The sequence below is a fragment of the Setaria viridis genome, chromosome 5 (genome assembly GCF_005286985.2).
Source record: "Setaria viridis chromosome 5, Setaria_viridis_v4.0, whole genome shotgun sequence".
In the NCBI taxonomy this organism is placed as follows: Eukaryota; Viridiplantae; Streptophyta; class Magnoliopsida; order Poales; family Poaceae; genus Setaria; species Setaria viridis.
Genome location: NC_048267.2, coordinates 36,050,762 through 36,070,906, shown reverse-complemented (window position 1 = coordinate 36,070,906; position 20,145 = coordinate 36,050,762). Strand labels below are relative to the sequence as shown.

Sequence of the window (20,145 nt, the reverse complement as noted above, 5' to 3'; positions counted from 1 at the left end):
TGCCGCGGCGGTGGTGCAACGCATGTGGCGGCAGCGGTGCGGCCCGAGGCTCTCACGGGGTGGCGGCTGAAGGGAGGAGGCAGGAGGCCTCGGGGGGTGGCGGCGGAAGGAAGGAGGCAATAGGACTCGGGGGCTAGCGGGGTTCGCGGAACAGATCAGGACGAAGGGCGCAGATCAGCGCATGAGCAATGGACGGAGAAAATTGAATATACCGCGGGACGACGGGGGAGGCGGAGGAAAAGACGTACGAAAAAAAAGTCTTACTTTTGCTTTTTTTAGGAGTAGAGACTTATGGAGTACGAATTATATGAATTGTAATATAACGATGTAAAAGTTAAATCAATAGTTGAACTTTTCCCTACATCTCGCTAACGGAGAAGAGAACAATTTCTCCCTCAGAAGCACCGTAAGGCCATTCTCAATAAGGGGTTTCATATTTATGTTTCCAAAATGCCACATAAACAAGATAACATTTAATTTATAATTAAAATAGCTTCATACAAGTTAAGAAAAATATCAAATTAACTAAGGAAATGAGTGCTTTTAAAAATAATGCAATGAGATGTCACTTTGAATCTTAGGAAAATGAGTCTGCCTGTTGAACTTACACCTTTCTGCTAGAGTGCTACTTGTACTATTGCCAACTCTAATTTCCAGAAAATTCATTCTATTCAACGAATTGATCTGTTCAGCTGACTATGCGTTCTTATGCAGCGTAAAGTTTTTTTTAATAACATCGCCATGCAAATTTGTCCCCCCAAAGAATGGTACCTTTCTAGGCTCTAGTGATATTCTATGCTCCCCACTTAATATGTAAGGGACTCAGGGTCCCCAGTTAACTATTGTTCCAGTTGATCCAGTACATTAACCTTGGAAAAAAATTCCTTTAAATAATATATAGACATATATACCACTTTGCAAGTTTTGGAGGAAGCTCCCAATCATATTTGGACAGGCCGGCACTTTCACTTCACCAAGAAAGAGAGCTCTCTAGCTGTTTGTGGTTTCTTTGACGTGACTCTTGAAAACTAGCAGCAAGGCTAGTATTTTATTAAGGGAGGTGCTAAATAATTATCATTTGTTTTCATTTATTTATTACCAAAAAGCCATGTACAGATTAATTTGCTATCTTTAAATCAAACACAAAAACACTGAATATCAATTGCGATCAACCTAAGCTGCTTAGAATTCAATTTGCTAGATAAATATGCTTATTCATTTATTTTTTTGGTCCATCCCTTTAATATATAAGTTTAGCCTGACAAGTTATCAACTACAGTAATGACGACTATTTCTTTTTTTTTGTAAACTTGAATAATATATATGTATATCCAGCAAAAATAAATCGATGCATATGCAAGAAGTAAGATGAAGAATGATAGCCAGGACGACCCTGATAATTAGTGAAAGTTTAGCATTTGTTGGGCAACTTGGCCATGATCAGAAACATGATGTTGATGCCCACGCAGGAATCAGTATATTCCCTTGGCCTTTTTCACTTTTTTCTGCAGCTGGCATCACATACGTTGGTCAGAAGTTTGGCTTGCTTTGCTATTCAAAACTCCAAAGAATTCAGCACTATCCCTGTATAATACTCCAAAGCAGTGTATGGAATGGCAGTAGTGGGACACGTCACAAGCAATCAATCTCCTTTTAAACTATAATGCTCGATCTCATGAGAAAAAAAAAACACTTAAATCCGCATTCGCAAGAATCCTTCGAGTCGGATCAATTACATATTCCGTCATATTTTTCTTGATCTTTCGCTCCCCGCAAGTTTATTAGATTTGCCTTTTGCGCATGTCTTATAACAATCTATTTGTGTCATGATTTATTGATGCAGAAAACATATATTTCTGCAAACTAATTAAGTGTAGGTATGTTCTGGTGAAACCTATTTATTATTCATGTTCGTTTCATACATACTCTTGGCACGTGTGCTTGTATAATATTACTACATTTTTTCTAAGAATTAACAAAACTATTCTTTTAGTCGGTGTGCCCATCGACGATGAGACGCGTGTGGTAACTTCGTCAATTTCAAAATCTACTGATCCAATCTCTTAGAGGTGCTCATAGAACAATAATGGAGATGCAGAGAAAGTGTCGAGATGATGAAGAAGGCTTGCTGGGGCACTTTGTTATGATAAAGGTGCGCTATAGGCCACAATCGATATGGATCTATGAAAAATCCATCGGCTAAGAAATGATATTAACGGACAACCCAACACATATCAGGCACTTGCCAGCTAGTTGTCATTCTTTTTTTTAAACATAGTACAAACGTAGATTCATATACATGCACACTCACCTTTACGGATACACGTACCCACCCCTACCTCTATGACTACTTTCGAGAGACTAAGCTAATGTATCTTAAGATTGACGAAGTCATCACAGGCGCCTCGTTGTCAACAGGCATGTCATGTACCACTGAAAGAATGACGCGGTTAAATTCTGAAATAAATTTAGAAAAATGCAAGCACTACCAACTGCCATGAGTCGAGGACTCGAATCCAAATGATTAGGTTTCACCGTAAGAAATCTTTCGAACCGATACAAATAGTTACTGCAATGTTAGCTATATCGTTTCATCTCATAGCTAGCTGTGTCAACTTATAAATTAAATCTAGACATACCTACAAAGCTCTCCTTTTTCTCGGTTCCCATTTCCGGTGGATTATCGAGCCGCTATCGCGCGCTTTGTCTACAACGAACCGTTAAAAACTTCGTAAAACCAGCCAAGGACGACTGCTCTTGGCGTGAGATCGATGCCAATCTTCCCAAACGTCAACAATAACCTCTATCGTCTGGACCGATCGATCAGTCGATTAACCCATCTCGGCACGTAACTGGTAACACCGTGCACTCCGACAGCTGCATGCGCCATGTAGTGTAGCCCAAATCGGCGGTTTTCCCTCGTCACCGCCGGCCCCGACCGCGACACTCACTCGCCCTACACGCACGAAAGACGAAACTGCGTCCTGCGCACTCACCCTGCTGCTTATCTTGCGTCGCGAGGCGACGACCCGCGCGCGCCGGTGACAAGGACGCGCTCGCGCGCGCGCGCAGTGGTCGTCGGGCGACGTAATGCACGTGCGACCCCTGACCCCTTGGTCGCTGCTGCCTGGGCTGCTGGATCCATCGGTTCGCCCCCACCAACCGGAGCAAGCACAGACCAGGAGGGCACAGCGACAGCCAGCAACGTGACAACGGAGTCCAAACAAGGGCGCCCGGCCTTTTGCTCCGAGAATTTCCACAGGGAAAGATTCCACCACGTCGCCTCCTCCTCCTCCTCCTCCTCGTCCGGCTATATATATGGCCTTCACGAGTACGAACCCGTCCCCAAACCAAACCAAATCTTAGCAGTACAACACGCCACGCTCATCAGCTAGTAGCTCCGTGCTCTAGCTACTGGCTAGCTACCACTCCGTGTCCTCCAGGTAGCTCCAAAGCCTGGCACTACTACAGACTTTGCTACCCTAGACTGAGCACTCTCGCAATGTCTCCTACGATGCCCTCGTCGCTCTGTGTGTTCGCGGCGATGTCCGGCGCTGCCGCCGGGCGGCCTGGCAGTGGCGCGGCGGTGCCTGGCCGTCTGGCCACCAGCCAGGGAGCCAAGGGCAAGCGGGCCGTGGCGCAGCCTCTCGCGGCTAGCGTCGTGACGGAGACGCCGACGCCGGCCATAGACCCGGCGGCCCCGCCGCCGCCAGCTCGGCCCGTGGTCGACGCCCCACCGCGACGCCGTGGGGGACGCGGCGGCGGCGAGCACGCGGCGTGGAAGAGCGTCCGGCAGGAGAGGTGGGAGGGGGCCCTCGAGGTGGAAGGCGAGCTGCCGCTCTGGCTGGTGGGTACCCACTTAGCCACTTCATTCGTTTGTTTTAACTACTACTAAATTGCATAGCACCATCGCCATGCCATGCATGCTGTCTTTGATCTGGTTTTTGATTTTGGAAAAAAAGGGTGATCTGGCTTTTGTGCTCTAACTAGCTCCTTTTCATGATTCTTGAACCGACCGTAACCTCTACATTTTTATAACATTTTTCGAGTGTTCTAAGCCAAGGTTAGCCATGCTTTTTTCCTTGGCGAGAATCTGAATCTTTTCCGTTACTTTGATTCCAAGACTGCCCACTCCATGTATCTACAGAATGACACTTTTTTTCAGATCATCTCCAATATATATAGGCAAAGGCAAGCATATCTTCCTCTACTAAGAAAAGAATGAAGAACATAAAAAAGAGGGAGTCGGCATAAGTACTTTTAGACCAGCAGCTCATATACTACTACTGTGGAACAAAATCTTTTGAATTAACCTAACCATTTTCATCGTACAAGCATCTGGCTAGCTAATTAGTGCAGGCAGCACCAAAGTTTATTTTGCACACAGATCACGGTAAACTAAAGCACATGTGTTGAGCCAAAAAGCTAGGGTGTTTTTGGGCCAGCGGTTGGACACGTACGCACGGACACGTAGGAATAGCTATAGTAATGTCATTTTTCATTGGATCAGCAGTTGGAGAAGCACTTACCCGCAGATCCATTAGCTGCGATCATATCAACGAACGCGAGGGCGACACTGACTTACCCTAGGCGAGGCCTATCGAAAAGGAGATAGATCGGTGGCATCTCGGCACTCACGATGCTTGCGGGAAACACGACATATATACCAAGATTCTCTGTTGTTTTTACTCATGGCAGCGGCGACAATGGCGTCGCTGTCTTGTGATGATCATTGCAGTTTTGTTGTTCCCCCCTGCAACTTTGAGAAAAAGGCTGCGTCCACAACCTGGTTGCTGTCCCCTAACCACAACTCCACGAGTTGATGAGACCACACCACTGCTCCTCCCAATTTGATTCTCTTCCCTACGACTCCATTTGACTCTACGCGCGTGCGCTATTCTGAAAGTGACCTGCAGAAATGAAAGCCGGTGTACGTACGTGCAATATAATACGGTTCGTTGCAGATCACATATTCGCTAAGATGCTCACTGAGCTGTGATTATTGTACTGACGGTCGGTCTAATTGTTCAATAACGACCATGCGACCCTCTATGATGAGCTCATGATGTTGAGAGTAACTTATCTTGTTGTTGGTAAACATTGATGGATTTTCTGCGCCCAGCTAATGAACGGAAACCTATACGCAACCTGCTTGCAGGACGGCACGTACCTGAGGAACGGCCCGGGGCTGTGGAACCTCGGCGACTACGGCTTCCGGCACCTGTTCGACGGCTACGCCACCCTTGTCCGCGTCTCGCTCCGCAACGGGCGCGCGGTGGGCGCGCACCGCCAGATCGAGTCGGAGGCGTACAAGGCGGCGCGCGCGCACGGCAAGGTGTGCTACCGCGAGTTCTCCGAGGTGCCCAAGCCGGACAGCTTCCTCTCCTACGTGGGCCAGCTCGCCAGCCTCTTCTCGGGCTCCTCGCTCACCGACAACTCCAACACGGGCGTCGTCAGGCTCGGCGACGGCCGCGTGCTCTGCCTGACGGAGACCATCAAGGGCTCCATCGTCATCGACCCGGACACGCTCGACACCCTCGGCAAGTTCGAGTACACGGACAACCAGGGGGGCCTGATCCACTCGGCGCACCCGATCGTGACCGACACCGAGTTCTGGACGCTGATCCCGGACCTGATACGACCGGGCTACTCGGTCGTGCGGATGGACGCCGGGACCAACGAGCGGCGGTTCGTGGGCAGGGTGGACTGCCGCGGGGGCCCGGCGCCCGGGTGGGTGCACTCGTTCCCCATCACCGAGCACTACGTGGTGGTGCCGGAGATGCCGCTCCGGTACTGCGCCAAGAACCTGCTCCGCGCGGAGCCCACGCCGCTGTACAAGTTCGAGTGGCACCTCGAGTCGGGGAGCTACATGCACGTCATGTGCAAGGCCAGCGGCAGGGTCGTGGCCAGCGTGGAGGTGCCGCCGTTCGTGACGTTCCACTTCATCAACGCGTACGAGGAGACGGACGCGGAAGGGCGTGTGACGGCCATCATCGCTGACTGCTGCGAGCACAACGCGAACACCTCCATCCTCGATAAGCTCCGCCTCCAGAACCTCCGATCCTCCGCTGGCCAGGACGTCCTCCCCGACGCCAGGTTAGCCTATACAACTGCTGCTACTTGGTTGTTTTAGATTGCATTTCTCATGATCGTCGGCGCAATGATGTATCACATGGGCTGACCGTGTCTCTGATGGCTTGTGTTCGGAACGACAGAGTGGGCCGGTTCAGGATACCTCTGGACGGGAGCCCGTTCGGCGAGCTGGAGTCGGCGCTGGACCCCGACGAGCACGGCCGCGGGATGGACATGTGCAGCATCAACCCGGCCCACGTCGGCAAGGAGTACCGGTACGCTTACGCCTGCGGCGCCCGCCGGCCGTGCAACTTCCCCAACACCCTCACCAAGATCGACCTGGTGGAGAAGACGGCCAAGAACTGGTACGAGGAGGGCGCCGTGCCGTCCGAGCCCTTCTTCGTGCCACGTCCCGGCGCCGTGGAGGAGGACGACGGTTAGTAGTGTTCTTGAGCTCGCACAACAATGCATCCGTCTGCGCGTTCCAACTCGCTACCGTGCCTGTGGCTAACATGTCTGGAAAACTTTGGCAGGGGTGGCGATATCGATGGTGAGCTCCAGGGACGGATCGGCCTACGCGCTGGTGCTGGACGCCAAGACGTTCCAGGAGGTCGCGAGGGCCAAGTTCCCGCACGCGATGCCCTACGGCTTGCACTGCTGCTGGGTGCCCCGGAACACGAACGCGTAGGTGGATCGACTCTGCTGGTTGCACCAAGCTCAGCGCACCGACGACTCGATCGCCGGACGTGGACGTAGATACAGAAAGATGGCGGGTTTAATTGCTGGCCTTCTCCGAACGAGGGGAAAACTATACACGTTCTAGTGATGTATAGGCACACGTCATATACGTGAAAAGTACAGGCGACTTGTACGTAGACGTAGCCCTTCCCACCTCGATGTCGTTGCAGTAGTGCACGCGTGTAATGTGTACATAGCTCTCCATCCGGTGATCGAGCTCATAGTGCTGTTCATTATGTAGGTTCCTTAATTAGTAGTGTAGTTATACTCCTTGTTCCAATATATCCTTTTCCGGAATTAGCAAGATTGCGAGAGCCTAATGTGATTTAACGTTTCTCAGTCCTCTTTCAGACATACCAAGTCCTCCATGTCGAACCCCTCGTGAATCTACACCCACCACTCCCATCTGGCACACAGGTGATGCATCCCGTTCTCCTGGGGCATGATTGGTTTAAGGACCGGCGGATTCCATAGATGCTAGCTCCGGCTTGCCAGGTTCCTAGATGCAACAGAACTTATAGTTGGTGTTTGTATTGAGCCAGGTTAGCTTGAGAATATGATTGGTTGCCTACTCAGCTGCCTTTTCTCAGTCTTGTTTGGGTTGCCCTTGCTTATCTTTAGGGACTAAACTCCTCTTTAGTCAGGGACTAAAGTTTAGTCCCCCTCCATTTGGTTCTAGTGACTAAAGGGCATTAAATGAGTTGAACAATGACCAACTTGCCCCTAATTATTACTGCCCCTGCCTTTTTCCTTCTCTGCCTCCCCATGCAGGCACACACAAGCACAGCACACGCGCGAGCGGTGGCGCGGGGGATACGGAGGCGGCGCAGGGGCAGGGTGGCAGCCCGGCGAGCGGTGGCGTAGGGGTAGGGCGGCGGTCCGATGAGCGGCCGGCGGGGGCCGGCGACGGGGCGGGTGCCGGGGAGGGCGGGAGTGGCGGTGGGCAGCCGGGGGCGACGGGGACCGGCGGCAAGGCGGGTGGCCAGGGGGTGGCGGGGCAGGTGCCGGGGTGGGCGGGAGCGGCCGGTGGGCCGGGAGCAGCGGCGGGTGGTCGGGGGCCTGCGGCGGGGTGGGGTGTAGGAGGGGGGAGCTGGTCACGGACGGGCATCAATGAGGGGTATAGGATGTCCAGGGTACCTTTTAGTCCCCATAAGCAACCCGTTGGTGACTAAAGGGCTAAACTTTATCAGTCACCCTGTTTGGCATTTTAGGGGGCATTTGGTTGCCTGCATCAGCCCTCTGCCAGGCTCTGCCGGTGCGAGAACACACGTTTGTTTGGTTTGCATATCTGCTCGGCCAGGCTCTGCGCGTGCAAGATCCCCCCCGCAGCCAGGCTCTGCTGGTGCGAGGAAATGGACCGTTTCTGCTAGGCTTGGCTCACGTGGTGCGGCTAATTAGCCATCTAATGATGTTATTAATGCATTATTAGCACATATTAAATGATATTAACATATTTCGATTAATATTAAGGAGTAATAAGATAAACTAAGAGCTATAAGATAATAGTTTAACCGTAATAAATGTCATTACAATGATTATTTATATATTTTCATCTCATGCAACCCGTCCTCATACGAGCAACCAAACAGATTCTCGGGAGAGATTGGCTCGTGCGAACAGACAACCAAACACCATGCTCCTGCATGCATTGGGCATGGCTCTAGGGAGCCTGGCTGGCTGTGCGAGCCAGGCTAGACTCCTCCAGGCAACCAAACGGGCCCTTAGGGACCAAAAGGGACTTAGTCCCTAAAGTTTAAGGGCAAACCATACAGGACCTCAATTTACACGCACTTTCCAAGAACTTATCGCCGCAACACCAGATCGTTGGCTATGAGGAAATAAGCCTTTCCTTCGTACCTCAGGAGTCAGGCTCTGGGAGCCCTTTTGCACATGACAGGCTAGGCCAGCTACCAAGGCTAGGAAACCAAATCACCATGTCCTTGCATCGCGGGAGCCTCTCTGGCTAGGGCTGTATGCGGGCAACCAATCAGCCCCCTCTAACCAATGGTCAAAAGAATGCGGGTATAGTGTTGTCCTTGAAGGCTCGATTCTTCTTTCTAGGGTATGGTGTTGCCCTTTGAAGCGCATACTACCTTACTTCTAGAGAGATTATACCAACCTTGCATTTTATTGTACTTTTGCCGAGAGGGAAGAGGCAGAACATGCCAAGTACTCCCTCCTGAAATACATGTCATCCTATCATTTTTGGAACAGATTATTAGTAGATGAGAAAATGACTATACCCAAGAAGCTGTAGAATTGCACTTTCGTCAACGAGAGAGAAGAGCTAGCTAGAACTAGAAGGCAGTTATGTGAAGGTACTTATTTCTATATCTATACTATCTATAAGAAAGGAGACAATTGAAAACAATTCTCATCCAAACTTAAATCCCCCCACCCCTCGTAGAGGACCCACCTGGCAGGATAAGGTAGGGCGAAAAGGTTGGACAAAAGGTGGGAGGACGAAAAAACTAGACGATAGAAAATGTTTCTGCAGAAAACCGTCATTTTTTGTTGCCCCGTGCGGCTTCTTACCCGCCTGCATACCCACCCCAATCCCACCCATGAATCACACTCATGCTCCTCTCTCCCTTTCCTTCTTTGCATACCCTCCCCGTCCGCCACCCACTAATCACACCTCCCAGCGATTTCTCGTGCCCCATCTGCCGGCAACCTATCGAGGGGGGTACCCGAGGTAGTGTTTTGGTTAGTGGGGCTCGTTGAGATCAGGAACTTGAAGGTAAACATAGGCACACGATTTAGATAGGTTCAGGCCGCTAAATTGCGTAATACCCTATGTCATGTGGGTTGGTTGGATTGAATTTATTTAGAGGGGGTCCCTACCTCACCTTATATGGCCGGGGGTAGGGTTACAGGTCGGTTGGTTATAAGAATACTAGTCGAATACGACTAGAGGAGTTCTACTCTTATTACAACGAGTACTTTCCTAATCCTCGACTACTTCATATCTTTCCATGTAGACTACACTGTCCTGTGCCATGGTCTCCATGTCAGATGTGTCTCGGTGTACAACCCCATATTTAGGATTATCCAAACATTCTGGTGAGCCCATAGATGTATGTACGACACCATCTCCCCTCCCAGGTCCCAGCCTCCCTCCCTATACGCTCGATCCGCCGTGAGAAGCTGCAGTGGACGACGAGAGCGCAAGGCCTGTCCCCGTCCACTCGCGAGATACACCGCCATCCTCCAGCACGACGTGCCTCCATCCTCCGCCGCGAGGGGTTCCCCGTCCGCCTGTCTCCCAGCCTTTGCGGCGCGCGCCCGCGCGTTGTGCCGCGACCGCACCCTAGACACTCCACCTCCGCTTCCCGCTACCATGCCGCGGCCGCTACCCGGATGGGGTTCATGACACCCTGCTCCATCTCCCCATCCCCTCCACTAAAGAAGACGCGACGGCAACCCCTTCTACAGGCGGAGGCTACGTGGCGGCGGACACGGCCTCATCTCCGAGTGGAGGAGACGCGGAGATGGCGGCTCCATCCCTCTCAAGTCTTCACGCATCTCGGTTTGCTGGTTGCCGCTACTCCTGTGCCTAGCCTCGACAACGCTGTCATCCTCATCCTCATCGATCGCGCCCGGCTCAGCCAAGTGGAAGGTGCTGGGTAATGCGGCTGCGGTGGCCATGGGGAGGCACAGACATCTAGCTACAACAAGACACTCTTGCGAATATGGCACCAGCGTTGGACCTCTAGTCATTCATACCATCCACCCATCACTATCGCATTCGAGATCCACTAGTGCCGCGGCGTATCCGCTAGGGACTGGAGCATCGTCGGCAAGAAGGGCTAGGTTGAAGTAAGTGGTGCTCCCCCCTCATTAATCCAACATGTTTGCTTTTAGTTTTATTGATCTGTTCGTTCTTAGCATAAGTGACCCACCACGATACGAATTGACACAAAACAAATAGAATGATTGATGTTATAGTTGACACCTAGACTCAGATAAATTTAGTGTTTTGGCAGTCATTGATAAATCCTCAACGCCTCCGATGCCACAGACTTCACCGCCATTGTCTCCTGCATCGTCATGATGCACTCGTGAGTGTGGCATTTCCTTCTTTTCTTGTGATTTTCCATCAGCTGCTAAGCTTCCGCTTAAAGCCATTTGGATCATATCAAGGTGCTACCCTACTTCACCGAGGTCTGTGGGTACCACGGCCCCCAACTACATGATGGTGAGTGTTGACTACTTTGCATTTGTTAAAATTGTTATGCAAGCTTGGTATGATTCAATTAAATTGGGCTTCACCTAAGGTTGGGGTGTTGTTCAGTTTATTTTCTTCTTTTTGATCAGTGAGCTAGCTAATAATTGATAATATTATGAGCTCGCAAAAGTCATTGTGTTTTTTATGAGCTGAAGACCATGGGAGATCATGTTCCTGAGTTTCTTTTATTTCTTTCTGAGGTGCTTCATTGAATTTGGTACTTTGCTGGACCAGGATGGTGGGCAGGCCGCTGGAGCAAGCTAGAGGAGCAACACTTGAAGAAGCAGTTAGAGGTAATTAACTAACCAATTACTCTAGGGTATGATGCTGCCATGCTGGATACATTGATAGTTCAGTGTTTTCAGTTTAGTGATTTGATACAGGCATTGGTCGGATCCTCTTCGGGTCATTGCGCAAATTGGGTTGGGCAGCAGCAGCAGCATCAGTTCGGAAGGGATGCATCTTGGTTTGTATAAAATTGGTGTGTGCTTGTAGGCTTATGTGAATTTGGTTCAGCAGTAGAAGTAGCATCATTTTTTAGTTCTAAGTGAATTTGGTTGGTTACGCTACATCTTGGTTTGCTAACTCGAAATATTTTTGAGGTAGAGAATGGGAGGAATATTGTCGAGGTGGAGATGACCTGATCAAGACCATAAGCGAGGGGTAACTGTGGGAGAACAGGACTGGCTCCAAGTCCAAAAAGAATCAACACCTTCTTGTTGTCATTGGAGTTTACGCTAGTTTTGGCTCCCGTCTCAAGAGAAACGAACGTCTTCTGCGACTTCTAGATGTTAGAGAGGTTTGCCACTCTTGTTCTTTTGGTTTCTTCAGTTTTTAGTGATAGAAATATTATTTCACAGTAGAGAGTATTTGAAGAAATTCATTGTGATAGAAAACTACACTGATTTTAAGAGTTGAAGAGGCTACACAATGAGTTGATTGAATTTGCATGATAAACATGGAATAGAAAAAATTTGCATTATGATGTCTACTACCACCCTGCAAAGTATCAAATTAAAATTCAAGTTGTGTATGAACAAACAAAAAATATAAATTGCATTATGGGGTAAGTTAAACCAAATAGGTTCACTGTTCAGTTTAATGCTCTTAAGAACTATCCAGTTTTAGTTTAGCTCGTTTCCCGGGTGTCGTAGTTCTTGAATGATCTTTTGATGAATGATTAATTGAATCAGTTAGTGTTCTGATCACCTACTAGAAATGTAGGAGTATTTCACTGTAGATACAAAAAAATTAGTCTATTTATTTTCAGGCGTTTCCCGGGTGTCGTAGTTCTTGAATGATCTTTTGATGAATGATTAATTGAATCAGTTAGAAATGTAGGAGTATTTCACTGTAGATACAAAAAAAATCAGTCTATTTATTTTCAGGAATAGGAGAAGCAACAATGATGCATCAAAATGAAAATCAAGGATGGCTTGTGTTTGGAGAAACTAGTCTAGTCGTAATCTTTGATGGCTAATAGACCTGCCTACACCATTCATCTAGAGGTGAGGATACCAGATGCCTAGAGGTTAAACTGAAATACAAATTAAAATGGCTAGCTTTAGTACATGTAAAGTATAATATTAAATATTTTTTCCAATATGAAGGATGCTTGTACAGAATATTGTGCCCTGCCACAGTCATGCCATCTCCAATATCTTTCTAAAACAATATTCAGTTTTCCAAAACTTGTTGGACAATGGAGAGTTCCTCATGGAATATCTCAATTGCTCTCTGATTCTTCACATTTGTAGGCTTATGCTCTCTGTCACACAGAAATGCACAATTAGTGGAGCTTTATTATTTGTGGATTTATTGGAAGATAGTGTTGAAAATGTGTCTACTTGTTCTAGAATTAATGGAGCTTTTGATCAATTTATCTAGCCTATTTTCAAATTATTGAAGGGCAAATCCATATAAGTAATTAGTTTAGCACATATACATTTTCTTTCTTCAACAAATTTTCATGCAACAACAGTCTGTGCTGTGATTATGGATGGCAGACCATGTTTTCTGAACATTCTTAACTGCTAATTACTGCAATTTTTTTCTCTTAGCTTTGAAGATTTTTGTAGAGACTATAACTACAATTAAAGAAGGAGCAATTTTTTATCGAATCTTTGAACTTCAATATTGACCTCCCTATTTCTTCCACAACAAACAATGCTATTTGCTCACCTTTTGTGTATTTAGCATGGTTGTATATTCTTCTTTAAGAGTAGTTCATTTTCACAACAATCCATGCATTGTTCACAATTATTTTGATTCAGGATTGGGGTATGTGGTAATACCTCCAATGGCTCTCTGAATCAATATTCACTCACAGAAGTCCAACAATAAAGAGCTTCTGCCTGAATACGTCGAATTGCTCTCTGATTTTCATCTTGTCATGAAAATGGATATGAAACCTTTGAAACATCTGAAATAAATTCCATAAAGTTGTTTCCTTCTCATCTGATCATTGTTGTAAGATATTCCTGAGAGGGCGTGGTTAGATACTAATATGATACAGTTAATAATTTCCAATTTTTCAGTTGACTAATTAGTATTGATTCCTTTGTATTTCCGCATGTATGTACGAAAATTATATTAATACACATTTTGCTACAGATTTTAATGACATATAAATCTTCATGCATTTTGTGCAGGTATTTCCTCTAGTTTGTTGGTTCCAAGAATTGGGCTAGGTTAGTCACTGCATCACACTCAGCAATCATAGTTTGTTTGCCTTTAAGATAAGAGGTATATATCTAGTTAACAAAAATAAAAATATAGTATACTAAATGCAGCTGTGATGGATTAACAACGGTTTGTTTTTGTTGGTAGCATGGAAATTTAATGCACTTTGTTACCATTTTGAGATAGTTCCTTATACATCAATAGCAATCACATAATGTACTTTTCTTATCCTTTGTGTTGTTAATATAATAATTCCTTTCATTTATGCAGGCTCATACTTTTATGAGATATGTTCAGTTTTGTTGCCATGCTTTACTCCTTAATTCACAGTATGGAGTATGACATTCCAAAAGCAAGGAAGATACTCTGATATACATGGACCTATCAGGTTTTATTCCTTCTCAATGACAAGTTCCTTTTCAAAAGGTTGTAGATTAACATTTTAGTTCGTAAGCTTCTTTGAATCCTCTTTTGTTTCTTTTTCTTGATGCCAGGCTCTACCCAATTCAACAACAATAAGAATGGTTGAAATATTATTATTTTTTATTTACTTATTAGGTGGCTGTCAGTGCTGTAACCATTAAATGAGTGTTTTTCTATGTAAGCTATTTCTGCATGTTCCAGTCTTGTTTTTTTGAACATGAGAAGAAGCTTGTGGCAGTGCAAACTTGACATTACACAGCAGTATGACCTGTATGTGTTCTAGGAGAAAGCCAAGCTCCAATCGTTCAAAAAAAAAAGAAAAGAAAAGAAAGCCAAGCTCCATGTTGGAGTTAGAGGCTCGCACCAAGCCACCTGCCCATAACACCCCTTAGTGTTAAGTCCCATCGGGATGCTTGCTGCTTGCTGGAATTAGGATGTTGATTTGATCTTATCACAATGTTAAAACTGAAGTATGATGTTGTTTCTAGTGTTCAATTTAGTTTAGTCATCCAAAGGCCTAAGGTAGCTCTCTAGATGCAATTTCTTCTTGTATCATTTTTTTTGGGCTTGAACACGCAAGAGATAAGAGAAGGTTGTAATAGTTCTTTTTTATCATTTTCACAATCAATAATTCTATTGGTTGTTCAACTATGCAATTCGAATTTATTTTATTTGAGTTAAATTATAAACTTTGTCCACTTGTTATGCCTTTTTTAAATCTAGATGGTGGTTTCATATAGTAGGTTTCTGCATGAAGCATGATGAGAAAGTACACTACAACTTCAACCTGATGCATCATCTTTACCCTGAATTTTGTGGAATTTACTCTTCTTTTAAAATAGCATTCATAAAATGATCAAGGAAATGGAAAAAGTTCACATTCTTTATAAAACTCCTTTTATAAATAATGTTTATAAATAATAAAAGGTGTATCATATTCACCTTTTTATTCTGGGGGTAGATGAAGAAAGGTGCTTGAGAGAGGAATATAAATTTTTTTGACCAAGTAGTATTTTGTTTCCTAATTACTTTGTGATATACTTTGTCATCTGCATTTTCAAGGAACATTTATGATATTGATGGAAAAGGTGGCGAACAAAGCACCAGGGAGTGGCTATCAGAAAGTGCAGATTTATTTTGTGGCTTTATTCGAGTTAAGGACTCAACATTCTATGATCATGGATCATAGGCATCTCCGCATCTACAGTCTATTTTAGGACATGGTGGTTAGGATTTAGAGGTGTGGAACCTCTTGACCTGGCTTTGTGAATGACATGGAAAGAGTAATTGTGTCAAAGTTTGGACATATGTATGTGTGCCTTTAAACTTCTCTGTTGTTTGAATCTTGTGTGTACATAGATACCGAAATTTGTATTGTTTTATTCTTATGTTGTTCGGGTACATGCCTCTAATTTAAATGGAAATATTTTAGGGTCTGTTTGGTAGAGCTCCATCTGATTCTGATTCTCTATAGGAGCTAATTCTCTGAAAGAAATGATTCTGTGGCTGAAAGTGATTCTCTTTGATTCTCTAGCATGAACTCTTAAACTTAGTATGGAGAATCACTCAGGAGAAGCTACTTTTTCCAGCTCCTAGCCTCTAAGTTCATTTTAGAGAATCACTTCACCGAATCAGCAGGGAATCACTTCTATCTGAAAAACTGTTTGGCAGAGCTCCTGGTGGATTCAATAGAGAATTAGCTCTGAGAGCTCTACCAAACAGAGCCATTCAAAGTGTTGTGAGAAAAATATCAGAATATTACGTAGTGCTGTTGAAATTTAGGATGTTCTTAGGATTCTTGCTTACTAGAATTTTAGAAATCACGTGCACTACATTTGAGGATCTGTATAAATCATAAGTTAAGTTTAAAAAAGATACATGCAAAATGGTATGGATTAAGTTTTTGGATACTGCAGTTTCTGAATAAAAATTCTTGCTATCAAGTTTTTTTGAAAATATGTTCTCACCATATGTACATCTTTGCTAAAGATATAAAATTATTGTTTACTAGATATTTTATAAATATAAATTCTTGTTTAATGATTCCACTGGAGGTGGAGGTAGAGTTTCATTATGAATTGCTATATGTTATGATTTTTAATAATATAGTAAACATTCAATAAATGGTTGGGACCGGGTCTGTGTTGTGATGGGTCTTGTAATGGTTTAAGTGAAAGGATGCAAATAAGTATTATAGTTAATTATGATTATGATGGAATGTTGACATATCAATAAACATCTTGTTTGTAATTCTTTTTTATGTCACGTGCGTGTCGCATGTGCATTTCCACTTGTCCTTCGTAATAGTTCACATAATGCCGTCCATTATCTATCCATCAGCTTATGCACATTTTAGCTTCCTCAATGCCTAGCAGACGGCCCAGCTCCGGTTCTCAGCCCAAAACAAAGGCCACTTCGGGAAAAGAAGAGAGGAACGCAGCCGCCAGATGCATTTTTGGCGCGGAACGCAGTTTTGGCAGGGGATGTGTGCTCCTCCGGCCTCCGCTCCCGTTCGGCGCTAACCTTCCCTCAGCTCTTCGCTCGTGTTGACGGCGCGGCGAGCTTGTGCTTGACGATCGCTGGGGTGCCGGCAGCATGGCCGTGATGCTATCTCAGAATCGCGCCTGCAGCAAGTCAATTGAGATCACCATCTATAATGGGTGCACAGCCGATTGAGATCACCATCGCTGGGGTGGCGGCAGCATGGCCGTGATGCTATGATTATTTTTTTTCTTTACTCTATCTTTTGAAATCCTGAATTATTATTGTTCTTCAATTGGGATTGAAGTTGTTCTCAATGTCATTCCGGTCTCAAAATAACCCAAAGTGTGTTTGTTCTGACGAGGTCTCTCCCTCTTGAGTGTTTGTTGGATTTTCGTCGGAATCCGACGATACCAAGGGTTCCGTTTTCATAAAGTCGCTACAAGGTGTTCCGGCGGGCGAACTGCACGTGGCGTGCTCGTGTGACAATCCGTTTTTTCGTCAACGCTTCTCATTTATGAATCAAGGATGTCTATTGAGTCTTGATCATATATACAGTAGCAACCAAATGGCCTACAAATTCACGTGAGCTCCCATGTGCAGCACATGGTCCTGCAGTCCGCATAGCAGTGAGCAGTAGCGCAGCACAATCCGCACGCAACCGCAACACAACACAACAACGAAACAAGCATGGCGGGCTATCTCTCCACGCTGCGCGCTGCTCCTATGCCGTCCTTGTTCTCTTCCCAACACACCAGGCCCGGGCATATCAGCCTCAGCTCGGCGGTGGCACGCCGTAACCCCGCCCTCTCAGCGAAGACGACGGGCTCGTCGGCGGCGGAGGCCGCCGGAGACCGCGCCACGAAGCTCTCGGCATGGACGAGCGTCCGGCAAGAACGGTGGGAAGGCGACTTGGCCGTCGAAGGGCACCTCCCTCTTTGGCTGGTACAGTCCCTCTTCCCTACCTAGTTTCGTTCCTAATAAAACGCTCCGATTTCACTTGCTTGAGCTGAGCAGCATGCGATCGATCAACACGTCACATGAATGTGCTTCAGAACGGTACGTACCTGAGGAACGGGCCAGGGGTGTGGGAGGTAAGCGGCGACGGCGCGCTCGACCACCTCTTCGACGGGTACGCCATGCTCGTCAACGTCTCCTTCCGGCGAGGGCGCGCCACCGGCGCGCACCGCCAGCTGGAGTCGGACGCGTACAAGGCCGCCAAGGAGCACGGCCGCCCGCTCCTGCGCGAGTTCGGCCACTGCCCCAAGCCCGCAAACCTGCTGGATCGGGTGAGGAGCGTCGTCGGGCTCGTCAGCGGCAGGGCGCTTACGGACAACGCCAACGTCACCGTGGTACCGCTCGGGGACGGCAGGGTGATGTGCCTCACCGAGACCACCAGGGGCTCCTTCCTGATCAACCCGTACACGCTCGGCACGGTCGGGAGGTTTCGTTACGTGGACGTGTTGGGTGGCATGAACATGTTACAGTCCGGGCACCCGATCGTGACCGGCTCCGAGTTCTGGACGCTGCTCCCTGATCTTGTCCGGCCAGGCTACCTTCTCGTGAGGATGGCGGCCGGGAGCAACGAGAGGAAGGTGGTAGGGAGAGTGGGTTGCCGAGGAGGGCCGACGCCGGGGTGGGTGCACTCGTTCGCCGTCACGGAGAACTACGTCGTCGTGCCGGAGATGCCGCTCCGGTACTCGGCCAGCAGCATGATCAGGTCTGAGCCCGCACAGTTCTACCTCTTCGACTGGCTCCCAGCGTCCGGGAGCTATATGCACGTCGTACGCAAGTCGACCGGGAAGACGGTTAGTGCCAACGTCTTGATTTGCCAGACTTCTCTTTATCTTTACTGTTAAACGTAATCTGCACGTGGCACGAACATGGATTTCTCTTGGTGTTCTTGTAGGTGGCTAGCGTCGAGGTGCCGCCTTTCATGGCAATCCACTTCATCAACGCGTATGAGGAGAACAGCGAGAACGGGCAGGCAGCCGCGGTCATCGTCGACTGCTGCGAGTACTACGCTGATCCTGCGATGCTTGACGCACTTGCTCTCCACAGGCTGAGATCGCCCACGAACAATAACGCCTTTCCTGATGGCAGGTACAGTTAGTACATACGCATCCCGGCCACCAATGACACTGCGTCAGTTCGCCAGATAACTAAACCGGGTTGCAAGCTTTGCCATCGTGCGATGTCAGCTGACGGTGTCAAAATCTGCAGCCAGGAGCACTATCTGGATTCTGGAATGACAGGTGCTATAAGTGCTGCTATTGATGTCTGTGCAGGGTTGGCCGGTTCAGGATACCGCTGGACGGGAGGCCGTTCGGCGAGCTGGAGTCGGCGCTGGACCCCGACGAGCACGGCCGCGGGATGGACATGTGCAGCATCAACCCGGCCTACCTCGGCAAGGAGTACCGCTACGCCTACGGCTGCAGCGCGCGCCGGCCGTGCAACTTCCTTAACGCCCTGGCCAAGATCGACCTGGTCGAGAAGACAGTCAGGAACTGGCACGACGAGGATGCCGCGCCGTCGGAGCCCTTGTTCGTGGAACGGCCGGGAGCGACCAATGAAGATGATGGTCAGTTTATCTGAACACATCAGACAGTTTGTGTTCTTTTTTTATATAGCTATAAAATCAATCCTGTTGGCGGGCACTCCTCCCCCCGGACCCAGCTTAATTTTTGTGTGTGATTTGATCCGTGTAGGAGTTCTCATATCTATTGTGAGCGATGTCCATGGCGGTGGCTACGTGCTGGTGCTGGACGGGGAGACGTTTCAAGAAATTGCGCGGGTGAGGCTTCCCCACGGCCTGCCTTACGGCTTCCACGGATGCTGGATCCCTGGAAAGATCCGAAGGATGTCGTTACGTTGATCAGCTACTTGGCCGCTAGTACTTGAACTGCCATGGTGCAATTGAAGCGCAAATTTTCAGGAAAATAAGATGTCTGGATGTTTCTCACCTCACTCCCTTCAACCGTGGTCCCTCATCTCCGGCGATATACAACCTTGCCCGCTCCATCTCGTGCGACATTCAATCCGTTCTTCTCCATCTCCAACGACCTCAGGCTCCAGTAAGATTAGGATTACGATTAGGATTTTTGGTGCCTTCAAGCTGGGGCTTCAATGGATGATGGCTGGCTTGACCATAGTGGCAGAGACGCCACCGCTATGGAAGACAGGAATACTACTTATGTAAGGCTAGGATGGAGTACGGAAGATATCAACCAAACTCTATTATTTAAGTAAATAAACTAGCAACGCAATGATGAGTTTCGCGAAGCGCCGCGCGCGGTCGGCTCGGTGCACGTGGTGGACCCCACAGGTCACAGCAGTTGTCCCCGGCTTCCATTCTTTCCCCATTCTTTTCTCTCCTCTCTCCTTCTCCAGTTTCTTCGCCACATGCACAGCAAGGCTCCGGCGAGCGCAGCCTCGTGGGGACCGGCGGCGGCGCGAGGGCGGTGGCGACCTCCCACGCCGTGGAAGGAGCGGCGGCGGGGCCGGCCTCGCGGCGAGCTCCC

At 47.6% G+C, this 20,145-nt stretch overlaps 2 protein-coding genes across 3 annotated transcripts; both read left to right on the top strand.

Annotated features, from left to right (window-relative positions):
* The first annotated feature begins 3,014 nt into the window (after positions 1–3,014).
* Positions 3,015–7,114, top strand: LOC117855476 (carotenoid cleavage dioxygenase 8 homolog B, chloroplastic). The gene is made up of 4 exons (XM_034737834.2): positions 3,015–3,847; positions 5,159–6,096; positions 6,216–6,508; positions 6,606–7,114. The coding sequence occupies exons 1-4, from the start codon at positions 3,503–3,505 to the stop codon at positions 6,758–6,760; spliced, it is 1,731 nt and encodes a 576-aa protein (XP_034593725.1). The 5' UTR covers positions 3,015–3,502; the 3' UTR covers positions 6,761–7,114.
* A 10,110-nt stretch (positions 7,115–17,224) lies between these two features.
* On the top strand, positions 17,225–19,906 carry LOC117855776 (carotenoid cleavage dioxygenase 8 homolog A, chloroplastic). 2 transcript variants are annotated; one of them, XM_034738152.2, is made up of 5 exons: positions 17,225–17,569; positions 17,680–18,432; positions 18,534–18,727; positions 18,913–19,205; positions 19,333–19,906. In XM_034738152.2, exons 1-5 carry the CDS (start codon positions 17,315–17,317, stop codon positions 19,497–19,499), a joined length of 1,662 nt encoding a protein of 553 aa, XP_034594043.1. In that variant the 5' UTR covers positions 17,225–17,314; the 3' UTR covers positions 19,500–19,906. The 2 variants fall into 2 exon arrangements, with proteins under 2 accessions (XP_034594043.1, XP_034594044.1); XM_034738153.2 differs by having other exon boundaries at positions 17,350–17,569; positions 17,642–18,432.
* Positions 19,907–20,145: the final 239 nt, after the last annotated feature.